The sequence below is a fragment of the Coloeus monedula genome (assembly GCF_965178545.1).
Source record: "Coloeus monedula genome assembly, chromosome: 4".
Lineage (NCBI taxonomy): Eukaryota > Metazoa > Chordata > Aves > Passeriformes > Corvidae > Coloeus > Coloeus monedula.
In genome coordinates this window covers 58,294,106-58,308,494 of record NC_138784.1, presented here as the reverse complement: position 1 = coordinate 58,308,494, position 14,389 = coordinate 58,294,106, and the positions used below count along the sequence as shown (strand labels likewise).

Genomic DNA, 14,389 nt, shown 5'->3' with positions numbered 1-14,389 from the left:
CTGCCTTTAAAGAATGGTTATATGGCAGATCCTTGAAGTCATAATACTCATTAAGTTTTTACTTAATGCAAGTCATTAAGTTTTACTTAATGCAAGCAACCAGAGTTTTGTTTTTCTAACTGATGTGGCTGCTGTGGCCATGAGAGCAGCACACCTCAACAATGCTCTTTCCAGGGTACCTGCCATCACTATTCTCCCTAAAGCTGTGTTTGCTGTCAAGTCTGAGAAAACTATTTGCTTGACCATTTGTGAAATTTATCCAACTCATCCTTAATTACCAGAATCCATCACAGGCAACTGGTCTCAGCTAACTGGAATACCTCCTATGCCAAGGGGTCAGTAAGGACAATGCTGGGTGCCACAGGAGAACATTCAGCTTCTTGGCCTAGTGCCTCTGGAACAGCTCAGTCATGGAGTAAGAAAACGGGCACTGCAGCAAAATCCCAGGGGCTAAATTCAGGACAAAATTTACAGTTGAGAAAGAAATTTTATTTCAAGCTTCTACGGGGGTATTACAAACAATAGAGAATAAAAACATTAAAAACTATTTAAAAATTAATTGTCCCTTTAAAATAAAGATTCAAGCAGGTTTAACAATGAAGTATGCTATTCAATGAAGTTTAAAAAAAAAAAGATTTAAAAAGTATTGGTTTTGCTGTATTTGCTAATCCTTTATAAAAAAGCTGGGCATAAATACTTCGTGCATTCATATGCATTATTTGGTGTTTCATATTATATAACTTGGTACAGTATTTACGATATCACTGCAAAAGAGTTCAAACACAGTGCATTTATAAATAATGGAGCCATTATAAATCACATTGCAAACATACCTTGCCATTTTCATTGTTACAAATTCAGTATCTCAGTGAAGGTAGGAATAAAGTAGCTACAACAATCAATATCTTGACTTTATTTTTTTTCTTTTTAATATAAAAATGCAGTTCTGGAAACCCACCCTCCTTCTTCCCCCTGCCCAAACATAATGCTTTACTTCTTAAAAATAAAAATAAAGTACTAATTCTATATACATCACATGTACCATACAAAAATGTATCCAAAGTTTCTATTGCTACCAAAGTGTTCTAAATTAAAAGTTACATAAATCCCCTCATTGGAAACGAAAGATTACAAGTTACCAAAAAACCAAATTACACACAAACCATCGAGTTATTTTATACAATTTCCAATACATTTTTCTCCCAAAGCAAGTTGTCTTCTCATGTGCCTGTATAAAAATGCATATCAATATATTTGTCAATTTTATTTTTCATTATAAAGCAAATTAATACATTTTCTACAATAAATAAAACACAGGGAGGCACACATATCAACAAAATTAAACCAATGGGAGATAAATGGGATATGGTTTTGACAGAAAGAATGTGCTTGCAGGCTTTAAGCCAGGTTTGTTTAAAACAATAACAACCTTAATTCATTTTGGGCAACAATGGAGTGTTTTTGGTGATTTGCAAGTGATGTACATAGTATAATTTTTATTGATGTCTTTCTCACAAAGTACCCTCCAAAATAACTCAACTTCCTTTCTTAAAATACATATTTGTAATTGTAAATTTACATCAATCTTAAATATGTGGTACTTTGTGCAAAGAGCAACAATTTACACAAACATTCAGAAGTCTTTTTCAGAAGCTACAGACCACGGAAGAAATGATACAAGCAGCACCATACTGTATATGATTTAGGCAAACATATATTTGATGCCATTTTGATATTAGGCTTTAATATCCACTAAACACCTTAAGCTGGAAGATGGTGCTTAGGTAACTTAACCTCAGAAAGAAAGAAAGAAAAAAAAGTAAAAAGCATGGAAAGAAACAAAACCCAATTCCCTCCCCAGCAAAATTATAAAAGGAATTAAGGAGCTACTTCTAAAATCAGAATAAGTTAAGTGTTGAATATACATTTATGTACAATTATGAACACTATGAACAAGACATTTTAACAGGTTTAGTGGAAAATCCTCCATCTACAACACAATAAAATAATTAATCAATATGGCAATGGTGATTTAGAAGAATTGCTCAACCATTTCAAGTTTGCAGAACTCAGCCACTGAATCAACAAGTAAGGGGTTGTATCTTCAATACATTCTTTTAGACAAAGAGGTTCATTATTAGAGTTCAAATCTCTGTGGTATTTTTCATGCCTTGCTAGAGAATCTCTGTTAGTCAATATCACTGAAGTCACTGACTGGTTCTCCATGGACTCGACTCAGGTGATTCATAGCACGATCAAAAGCAATTCTTACTGCTTTTCGTATGCTCGAGTTACGTCCTTCCATCATTTTTAACTTGTCTATGGTCTCATCTATCCCAAGGGGAACCATTTTGGATTTGGGAAGCCACTGCCTGTAACAAAAGGGCAAAAAATAAATCTGTTAAATATAGATTAAAATCAAGAGGCTTGTCCAGAAATGTCAGGGCTACTATGTCATATTTCTCATATTGCAGATCAGTTTTACCATCTTGAACAAAACAATAAAACACCTTTTAAGGAGGTAGTGCTTACTTGCCTTAATTACTTAAAGAACATGAAATATTAAGAAAATCTCTTCCATAAAACAGAGGCTACATTCCAATTCAGTGGTATTTAGTGATTAAGTATCAACAGAAGAAAATTAGCCTGAAATACTGATGCAGTTAAATAGGCAGCAGCAACTAACAATGGGCATGGCTCAAGAGTCACCTGACACAGTATTGTTTGTCTTCATTCTTTCCCTTCCAGTACCACCAGGAGTTTTCAGATGATGGATTTTTGCCTTATACTTCAGGCATCTCAATTTGTTCTTTATGGGGAAAGCTGAACTGGCAAGGAAGTTCTGATTATTTTACCCTGCAGTATGAAATCCCACTAGCTCCATATTCAGGGTACTTTTCTGTTCTAAGCTCCATAAATATCTTCAAATTCTGGGCATAGAGGAGCGATAATGGAAAAATCTCTACATCCCATTCTAATTAAAGCATTCTAAATATTTACTTTAAAAGTATAAATTAAATTTACATTATTTTCATAAATGTTGATTGCAATCCTGTTTTCTTAAATTACACACACTAAGGAAAACAAAAATCACGTAAATTAATAAATATCTATCAAGGTATGTTACTGTTGTCTGCAATCCCAATCCTACAAAAGGCAGAAGCCCTCCTGTTCAAAAACATTAGTCTGGGAAACCATTTGGAACCGAACCAATAGGAAATCAGACAGTCAAATCTGCAAAAATTTTCTTTTAAATGAGTAAAATTGAAATATTGAAACATTTTCATTCTCTTAAAGCACTCTAAACTACAGCCCTATTGTATTGAGCATACACACTGAAATAAAATGTGAAGAGTCAGTACAAGGACAGAGACAGTATGGTAACAGCATGAAAAGCAGCAGTCTAACCACTATCAGTTTTACTACAGATCAGAGGAAGTTTTAAGAAGGTATTTTTAAAAGAAAGCTTTCCAAGTCCTCCAGATACAAGCGGTGAAGACAAAGAAACACATATGAAAATCCATAGATACTCGTATCACAGACTGAAGGTGACACACACCCTGCAAATGAATGAAAATCACAGACAGCAGTTCAAGACTGAAAGGGACACAACACAGGGAGAATTCTGAGTGCCAGAATAAAAGGATCATTACGAAAACAAGTTGGTGGGGTCAGGGTAGAGGGGAGGAAAGGGGATGGAAAAGGTACTGAGTTTTTTCCTGTCCATCTATGCAGAGCTCCCATTAGAGACAACTTTGCACAGTATTTACAAGATTTAGGACCACCTGCATATAGAGACTAATCTGAAAAGTTTAAGCTGCAGAGGACTCCCCAGATCAAGAAGCAATCACAGCAATTACTAAGAAAGTGGCCAGGAAGAACATGCATTACACTGGTGACACCAGTAAGAGAAAAAAATGAGAAACAGAACACTGAGTATGTTTAAATGCAGATGTTCTCTGCCAACAGAGGCAGAAGAAGGCAGGATCTTATGGAATTCTGTGCAACCTAACAAAGACAATTATGAAGTACCAATTAATTAAAAAATAACTGAAGAACACAGAAATTATGCTGAAAGATCTAAGGGGCAGAAGAGCAAACATCACTTATAAGATTTAGGCAGGAAGTTATGTAAGTGATAGTGTACTGGCACAGAGAGAGTCAGGAGAATGGCAGCATCACCAGACACCAAATACAATCATCTGAAGAGGAAACGGATACCTAAAAGTAAGCAAATTCAAGAGAAAAACTGAGATATGGACAGATTTACAGTTAGCTTGACCTGTATGGAAACTTGGAGAGGAGAGGGTCTACAGAGAACACAGAAAAGAAATACACAGATTGATGAGAGGTAGATGAGAAGCTTCCATGTCTAGGAAAAATCCACCAAAACCAAAAACTACTCTAACAAAGAAAAGAACACCAAAAAACCTAGTATGCCTCCCCATATTCCCCCAGGAAAACCCCACCAGCCCTAAAACCAAAGACCACCCGGGAGGGAAAGAGAATGTCTTTTTGGGTGAATTATCCTCCTTCAGGCTCTACAGAGCATATTGCTAATACCAAAAAGGGAAGGTTTCATGAAAAAATTTAGAAAAGGCTAAGAACTTCAAACAAAAATGTTAATAAAGCATTTAACTGAAGACAGGTTAAAAATTCAAAGAAAATGCACTGCAGTAGATTGGGGGGAGAAGTGTTGTAATTTGGAAAGCAACAATAAAGGATGATAGAGATATATGTTAGACTGTTACTTTTAAAAAACCTATGAAGCAATGAAGCAATTTTATCGGTCAATAAACAAAAGCAGCTTGCAAATAAAAAAGACTATTTAATGACTTCTATTATTTTCTTCCAAACTGACCATAAAAAGATATCTTTCAGTGATGGTATATACACCTTGGTCCAAAATGATATATACCTTGGTCCAAAACCAGACTCAAATATGAAATTTTAACCTTATAATTTATACTTCCATAGGAATGATATCCATGGAAAAATAATGTTTCAGTTTTCTTCTGGACCAAAGGTATGTTTTTAAAATTATAAGTCATTGCATCAAACAATACATTTCAGTAACATACCAACTTCTTTTATTGTCAAAAAATAGTACTAAGAATAGTTTCTCATCTGATTTGGTCTGCATTTGTTCTCCAATTTTCAGTACATCTAGAGGTGGCACTGGTATAGTAACACCATTGTGATGGCCAGCAACACGAGGCATCTTAGGGTCAATAATCTGTAAGAGAGAAGAAAGGACAGTTCCTCATATTTAAAATGATGCAATTTAAGAAGGTATTACAAATTAAGTTAACAAGAAAATAATAAAGTAAACAGCCACTGGATATAAACTGACTTCATGTTACACACAACTTTTTGACATAAGCTGAACAGGCATAGTGGAGACCTAGTGGCAGACTTCAATGAAAACACTGAAAAAAGCATTTTTCACCCATATCAGTTCTTCTTATAAGTCCCATCTGAATTTTACTTAATACAATTGACACTGACAAGCAGGTTTTAGAATGAAAAAGTCAAACCAGAATTTCTAAAAGTTGTAACTGACCTCAAATTTTGGGGTTTGAAATTCATATACCTTAAAGAAACAACCTATTTTGAGGTATAAGTATTTCTGTAAAATACATGCTCCATACTCAAACTCTGCAGCAAAAATCTTAAAAGGAAAAAAAAAAGGGTATCACTTTCAAATATCTTGCATATCCAATTTAATAACTCAGTCTTCAGCAAAACATGCAGTTACAGTCACAAAGTCTTTCTAAACAGAACTTGAGGGAGAGAGGGAATATGCTGCTAACATTAAACTCACCACCCTGATGGAAAAATTCCTTGGTAGGCAGATCACAGCATTATGAAGTGCTTAGCTTCCACCCAAAGAAGGGTCTTTACTCCATGCCTGTTCTACCCATCTCCTACTCTACAAACTCCTGTTGTTTTTCTAGCATCCACACTGGCACCAATCTTAATCCACAGTAAACTGACTTTGGGAATTGAACACAAAGCTAATACGGTGGGGAGTTTGTAGAAATCAGAACAATTTTCTTCTCTTGATGAAGGTTTAACTCCTCAATCAACTTATCCCACTCTCAGAAACACCAATGCTGACATAAAAAAGAAGGCAGAAAAAGAACCCTTTGGTCTTCATCAGCTTATATCTAGTGCTAACACCTTTCATGAGACAATCAAATCATCAAATTTTCAGCATCTGAGCCAAGTAAGCCACTGAGAGCACTCAAGTGCTCTGAATGTCACCTCCAGAGGTTTTAACCTGACTCCGTATGATTACATTTCATGTTGTCCTTAGAACACACATATTAAAAGTCAGGATTGACCAGACTCATATATTAATCAAGCCAGTGTATGAACTGTTCATATAACCCCAAAGGCCTAAAGCCAAACACCTTATCAACATTTTCTCTTGCAAGCCTTGATGTAAGTAGAACTGCATCTATTTCTCCCATATTAACAGAAGCATATACATCTCCTATATTAACAACAGCTTTAAGTTTCCAGTACATCACTCACAATTGTCTGCAATCAGTCAGTTCATTTCAACTATTGAGTTTTTTGTTTCTTTAATGAGTTGTAGAATCAGAAGTATTTTTATACTCATCTTGCAGCAGAAATAATATATAATGCAGAAACAAAGACTACTGAGACAAGTATGCTGGTTTTAGCAGGGATAGAGGCAATTTTCTTTGCAGTAGGTGGTATGGCTATTTTATGGTATAGGTGGCATGGGGCTATGTTTTGGATTTGGGCTGAAAACTGCACTGACAATATAGAGATGTTTTTGTTAACGCTGAGCCATGCTTACACAGAGTCAAAGCCTCTTCCCCTTCTCATACTGCCCCACCAGTGAGGAGGCTGGGGGTGGACAAGGAGTTGGAGGTGACACAGCTGACCCCAACTGACCCTAGGGATATTCCATCCCATATGGCATCATGCTCATTCTACAGAGCTGGGGGAAGAAGGTGGGGACATTCAGCATGATGGTGTTTGTCTTCCCAAGCCACATATGACGGAGCCCTGTGTTCCTGGGGATGACTGAACACCTGCTGCCCATGGGAAGTGGTTGGGAATGAATTTGCTTTGCTTGTATGCACAGCTTTTACTTTCCCTATTAAACTGTCTTTATCTCAACCCATGAGTTTCCTCACTTCCAACTCTCCCCCACCCATGGGGAGTGAGGAAGCAGCTGCAGGAAGCTTAGCTGCCATCAGGGGTTAAACCATGACACAGGAGTATAGCACATCTCCAAGGACAGGCAGGGTAGCAGAGATTATTGACTTAAAATCTGATATTGCAGTAATTTTACAAATTCAATGCACAGTAAAGAAGGCAGAATAAGCTACCTTTATTCAACCTGAATGGGAAATTACCAATTACCTTAAGTTTGCACATGGTGTTTTCAGACCAGAAACAGTATCATTACTCTACTTCTGGGAAGGTGGGCACTTACCAGAGCTGGGTAAGAGGGATATCCACTGCATTTGGCCCATACTACTTTTAGAGGCTCAAGAACAGATGTTGCAGCATCGGTTGAAATCCACATACTGCTATGCCCAACTTCTAAGAACAAAGAAATACAAAATTAAAATGTTCCAGAATGAAACCTCAGACAAATCTTCTGCAGTTCTTGGTTTCCTAATCAATAGCTCATGATCATTAGAATCCAAATATTAATACCAACTTTCACACACATACCAATAGAAAACAGGTAGTGTTCATAACAGCTCTTTACATGACACTACTACTTTATTCCAAGCCTACTGATAAAGAACAAGGGTTTAGACACTTCTAGAAATAGTGTATCTTAGAACACCTTAGTTCTTAGGAAGTATTTGCCAAATTCCAATAATTCTTTCCCTTTGAAAAAGCTCCAAAGAAAACATAAAATTATGGTACTTCAAATAATAGTTTCTTTTACAACTGTGATGACAATCCTGTCAAATAGGTGATTTTGAAGATGCAAGTTGCATGGCATATGTTTCCACCTGCTGGATACCTGGATACTCATATAGCACCTGGTAACTCAACAATATTTGTTTGGTACACCTTTCTATTTTTATGCCTAAGTTCTAACCTGCATTTTCATTTCTATTTATTTTTAACAAGTTCTCTTGGTCTCTCTGCCCTGCCCTTTCCTGCAGTCAAGTTCAAAAACATCAGCAGGTTTCCAGGGAGCAGCAGTAATGTTTTATTCTTCTCAGAACAAATATTTGAGTTTATGTTACTGTGCACTTATGTTGCAGTGCACGAGACAGTGGCCACCGCAGCAGAGCATTCAGAGGACTGGTGGCCAGGCCTCCAGAATACCACGGTCTAATCCTCACCCCTTGGTTACGGTGAGTTCCCATGTTCCTAGTGGTTCGTAGTTTACATGTTTTAAGTTTATTGGTTCAGGAATTCGCCACCCAGTTTTATGTATAAGTTCATGTTTATGTATTTCCCTTAACTGCCTATGTATTAGTTCTGGAAAGTTCTCCCTTCTTTGACACCCCATTGGTCTACTCATGTAATTCCCTCCCTTAAGTTATCCCTATTGGTTATTCCCCTGTTATCTCCTCCTCCTCAGTCGATCCCCATTGGTTGTTTCCCTTTGTTCCACCCCCATATAAAATACTTTGTTCTCGCTCACTCCCTTGTCTTTTGTCCCTGGACCCTCCACAAGCAATAAAGCAGCTGGAACCTACACAGAGACCCCTCTCTCATCCTTTGCCTCTGCTGACGCTTTTGCACCACCTTTGTTTGGGACTCACTCCTTGGGAAGGAGCCAGCTTTCTCTGCAAGCTGCAGCTGACAGCTTTCCCTGCAGGCTGCAGCCAACCCCTGCCTGTTGCAGCTGACAGCTTTCCCTGTCTGCTGCAGCTGACACCAAGGACTTCTGCAGCTGGATGCTGTGCTGCCTCGGGCAGCCCCAACAGTGTCACACTTCTACCAGAATCCTCCATTTTCTTCTCTGTTGCTGACCAATGGATTGAAGCCTGAGACAGGTTTAAACCTTTCAGTCGACCAAAACCACAACTGGTCCCCTAGATAAAGTCCACAGACTGGTCAGAATACAGTGAGTTATACCCTCAAGATGGAACTGCGGGTGGTGATTGAAGGGGGAAAAGTTATCCGAGTTCATATTTGGTAAAGGTGAGGCAGCATTTCTTGTATGAGGAAATGTGGTACCAAAATACAGTTCAGGGGCTGCAGCTGCACTTTCTCTCAGCAGTAAGGCAATACTTGATAGAAGTAGCTCACTGCTTGCCAAAATACAACTTAACTCCTCAATTATTCTCAGTCCACTCCCATTTCAAATGGGCACTGCTTATTTATAATAAAAGGTTCTATCTCAACATTACAAAAACATACTAGGGGAAAGAAGTGGTTTAAGACATTTTAAAAGTAGAAATAGCAAGCAAAAAGTGTTTAAAGTGATCACATAAAAAAAATTAGTTCAATCATTCTGCACAGTAAGTTCTATTTCTCAGCTCTGTTAATAACAGTTTGTAAAGTATTCACATGCCAGTTAGAAAGAGCCATGAGGGTTTCAATTAAAGCATCCTTCCTTTACAGACTGTTTCTAAAAATATGTACATAGAACTGTATCTGGTACATAAAAACAGTACAAGTCCTCTTGTTCAGGGCAGCTATCAAGAAAGAAACCTATACTATTCTCAGCCACAAAGAAAATGGTATTTTAATCCTGAATAAAAAGTCATACACAAGCTGACAGGATGCATGCAGCCAGACTCAGAGACTTCACAGGTGTATATACAAATAAGAGCCTCGGAATTCTTCCTAGTCAGAATTCATTCCACATGGGAGTAAGGGGGTTACTAGTCTAGCACATATGACTACTAATTTTCTTTTACAAGATCTGTAAAAGAAAACTTATTTTCTCTTTTTCTTTCAAAACATCTTTATTTCGTCAAGCTAGGACGAAATCCGAGTCAGATACTATTCTTTTAAAAGTCTTTAAATCATCAAAAGCAGAATCCAGTAGTTTCTCAAAGGATATCAACAACTTCAGAACGCTTAATGTATTTAAGCAGTTAAAATAAGAATGTTAGAACCTGTCAAATAAATGGACAAAATTATAGTTATACAATACTATTAAGAATACAATTATTTATAGTTACCAGCTGCAATTCTTGCTGCTTTGGCATAGTTTCCATTTTCAATGCATGATATCAATTCACTTCGGTCTTCCAGTGTGTGTCTCCGTATGAGGGCAGGTTTACCTTTACCACACTTCGGTAGACTGAAACTACGAAAGTATTAATATTAAAACCATTACTTGATAATTTACATTGTTCACTATAAATCAAAACTTTGGACAAGAATGTAAATTTCATCAGTATAGAGTAAAATCAGTAGAGCAAACTCTAAAACTATTTTGTGTAATGAATACAAACAACAACATAAAAGCCAAACCCCTGATTATTTTCATGCACAGAATTGCCTGGTTATCAGCAGAAGACAGTTCCACTGCTCCAACACTAATACTACATAGAAAACACAACTATTCTCTCTTTAATTTTTTACTACAAATTCCAGTCTTTCAATTGTGAAATGACTATACTCAAAATGGGAACTTAGTTGTCTGCACACTTTTCTTCAAGAAATCATAGAATCTGAACAACAATTGCATTAACAATTTGATTTAGAATATCACATTTAAAACTGATGCAATATTAAATCTCTTTGTTTCTGAAAGCCTGTTTGACATGAGTACATTAACACCATTCCCTTAACGTGAACACATGAATAAAGTCCTCTTTTTTTTTTGTTAACAGATTCATCCTATACTCTCCTGTATGCCTCATCCTAGCCCAGGACTGGAGACAGCTACCTTTTACCCAGAGATCAGTGTTCTTTCAGAAGATACACCATTGGTGATGGAGACATACTTATCAAAGGTGGCAGAGGTGTTCATTCTGATGGTCCTACCTTTAACAACAGACTCCATGGAGAGAAAGTCAATAGCTGGTACACAGTTACTATCATCACTGTAGGACCTAGACACCAATCCATAGACTGACAACCTACAGTTCCAAACCCATTGAACTACTACCTTTTCTGTATACAAGACTCTGCTTTTTAAGTTGCTTCTCTCTCGCCCTCACAAAAATAAACACACACATTTTTAGTGTTCCAGATTAGGAAGGTAATTAAACCAAGATACTATATGCACAAACATATCTGTATCTTTACAGAGCAAGAGAAGAACAGTCAGTTTGAAAGTGTAACTGCCTGGATATACAATAATCTGAATTCAACAGAAGAATGCCAGCAATCCTGAAAGGTATCTCAGATCTGACATAAATGAGAAAATTAAAATACACACTTTTTTCCAAAATTTATGCAATCCTTCAATGTGCGTCACAAGCAGTATAGAAAACTGATATATGCAGTCTCAAATTTGTATTTCAGATTTACAGTTTTACCTTGAGTTACACAAGAGACTGTTACTAGATGAAATACTAGATTCTGATGCACAGCGACGACGAGGTTCAACTTTTCTTCCTGGAGTATCATCTAATGCTCTCTCTTTACTTTCATCTCCAAAACCATTTGATAGACCTGCAGCATAACACAAAAAATACACGGCATCAAACTGGAAACCACACCATTTTCATTAACAACTTTTTGTATTCACACAATGTATCATTATTGTTTTGGTCTTCAAGTATTTTAGTGTGATGAAAAAGAACATGAATATTAACAAAATATTTCATTTCAAAAAAGTATTATAAATAGAAAGTTCCTGTTGTCCAGATTTTAAAGAGAGGATGAACATTTAGGTAAGGTACAAAAAAATGAAAGCAGGGGTTGTAACATGCAAAATTCCAAATGGAGTATAAATCAGTTTTTGCATGTAATGTTTCCAACTATTAAAATAATCAGCCTGCAGAGGCTGAGTAGAAAAAAACCCCAAGAAAATAAAAAGTTACAAATCAGGCAGATTACCAAGGTAACAAAAGACTCATGTGAATGCAAAGCTGTAATCATTAAAATCCTTTTCAAACACTGGAAGTAAGATTGGTATGGATTTCTTTGTGACACTATAGAGTTCTTCCTGGTAGTCCTTCTATTTTAGTGCATTCAGACTGATTGACATGATGATGACTGTTTTCTGTCACCAGTAATCAATAATATACATGTTACTGTTTTTAATACTGTTTTGTAACACAAGTTTATATACATCGAAGAAAGTTACATTTTAATTCCACAATTGTAATGAAAACAGTAAAAAGGCTTTTTTATTACAAGCTACTTATTTGATTGGCTGTTGCAAATCCTGCTCTGGGTTTGCTATACAAACAGTATTGTCCTTATTAAACCATTTCTGTACTTGATTAAAGAGACAAATGAAGAGTTTTAAGATAGCATTCTGAAGACTTTCCAGGGTGTGTGGGAGTGTGGGGGGGGGTGTGGACATTAGGACTAACAAGGAAAGAACCCAACAGAGACCCTACAATACTATCAGAAATGCACTCACTGAAGGCAATGGTACCAGCCTGCAGTCAGCTACCGCAAACTGTAGGCTACAAAGAGAACAAAATTTTAATACAAATTCTATTCTGAGCATGCCGCTCACAACACAAGGAAAAGCTACCCATCTCAGCCATCCTACCACTACCAGAGACTTGAAGGCCATCATGATCATTGTACATTCAGACACAGTCAAACTAGGTTATGTAACTATGTAACTTCACATGCCCCTCCACAGAGCAGTGTAGTATAAAACAACCATGGCAGAACTCCTTTTATTAAGTTTAATTCTTCCAGTCTGTTTGCTATGAAGACCTCTGCCAAGAAGGCTGACAACTAAGGAACTTGAGCTAAACAAGTTACTTTGTACAATCCAGTAATTTGTCAAGCATTTCCATACAGTGACTTATGGGATTTTTCCCTCCACCCCAGGAGACCTTCCATTTGGAGTATCAAAACAATTTAGATTTTGAAGAGAAAAAGGAGAATTTACTCAATGTTCTGAAAGATTTACATATAAGCATTCTCTTTCATTGTCATTTAGTTGACACTGTAAATATTCATGAGTGTTTGCTTTTTAACTCCTATATTTGTCTTTGATTTCCTACAGAAGAAAAATGATAAAGGTAGCATTGTCAGCACCAAGCTATTGAACAGTGCTATTGATTAATATTGTCATTCTCAGCATGTTGATAAAAATATCTGCAGATTAAGGAGGAGCTGGGTCCTAGACTGTGCTGAAACAGAGCATGCTTTACGAGAAAGTATACAGGGGAATTTAAGTTATCACAGTACACTTCACTTGGCATTTGAAATGAAAAGCTGAAAAAAACATTCTGCAAAGGACATCTCCTAGGCCTCTGCAAAAACTATTTTTTATATCCTGTCAGACTTATCTTTCAAGTGAGGTGTATAAACTGTTTTGTTTTTATCTTGCCACAAGCCGGAGACACATTACTCAAGTTATCGCTCAGGCATCTAGCTAATGTGAATCAGCCCTCAGCAGAAACAAGTCAGATCACAGACTGAATTTTAAACAGAAAGACAGATCAAGTAATGATTGCTGCCAGAACAAGACCACAGGTTCAGGTTTCCCAATGGACTGTGAAAGTGGAAAGAAGTACCTGTATTATAAGAGCATGTGTAAAAACATTTAACCATGTATGAGCCAAATGTGACTTGGGTACTTATCTCTGCATACACTGGTTTTGTACATATATGCACACCCAGGGGAAAAGGGCTTCATATTTTTATTACTTCCATCAGTTTATGACTGTGCTGTCACCAAAATGGACATTTTGGCACTCTCAGTCCCTGGCAATGATGTCTTCTCATTGTCACCATGTCAGTACCAAGAAATATGTGGTCATGGTAAGGAGCCAGTTTTCAGCAATGCACTGGACAAAGCAACCATGTGATCGCCTGATTGCTGATGCTAAGAAACAAGGGATACAACAGAAACATGCAACTACAGCAATGGAGACAGCTCTGTGCAGTGGCAGTCCAGCTTTATTCTAGTTTAAATATAACTTGAGAGTTTAATGACTCATTTAATTCACTTACAATTACAGTAACAATGTTTTATCAATCTGTAGAATTGGTTACTAACAGTGGTGTTCTGGTTTCTACTGAGATAGAGCAAATTTTGTTCCAAGTAGCTGGTACAGTGCTGTATTTTGATTTAGTATAATGTTGATAACACACTAATGTTTGAGTTGATGACTGTGCAGACAGTAAGTCAAGGACTTTTCAGTGTCTCATGCTCTGCCAGTGAGCAGCTGCACAAGAAGCTAGGAGGGAGCACGGCCAGGACAGCTGATCCAAACTGGCCAAAAGGATATTCTGTACCATGGAGTGCCACGCCCCATAGATAAACTGAAGGCAG

The 14,389-nt window shown here is 37.0% G+C and overlaps 1 protein-coding gene across 3 annotated transcripts in view; it reads right to left on the bottom strand.

The window, feature by feature from the left end:
• Positions 1-505: 505 nt before the first annotated feature.
• Positions 506-14,389, bottom strand: part of BRD1 (bromodomain containing 1) — a 60,498-nt gene continuing 46,614 nt past the window's right edge. For all 3 annotated transcript variants that reach the window (XM_082280566.1, XM_082280567.1, XM_082280568.1), the window contains 5 exons: positions 11,457-11,592; positions 10,149-10,276; positions 7,478-7,587; positions 5,082-5,236; positions 506-2,372 (listed from right to left, as the gene is read on the bottom strand). In XM_082280566.1, coding sequence (XP_082136692.1) covers positions 2,189-2,372; positions 5,082-5,236; positions 7,478-7,587; positions 10,149-10,276; positions 11,457-11,592 — 713 coding nt within the window. In that variant the 3' untranslated portion in view covers positions 506-2,188. The remainder of the gene's footprint in view (positions 2,373-5,081; positions 5,237-7,477; positions 7,588-10,148; positions 10,277-11,456; positions 11,593-14,389) is intronic.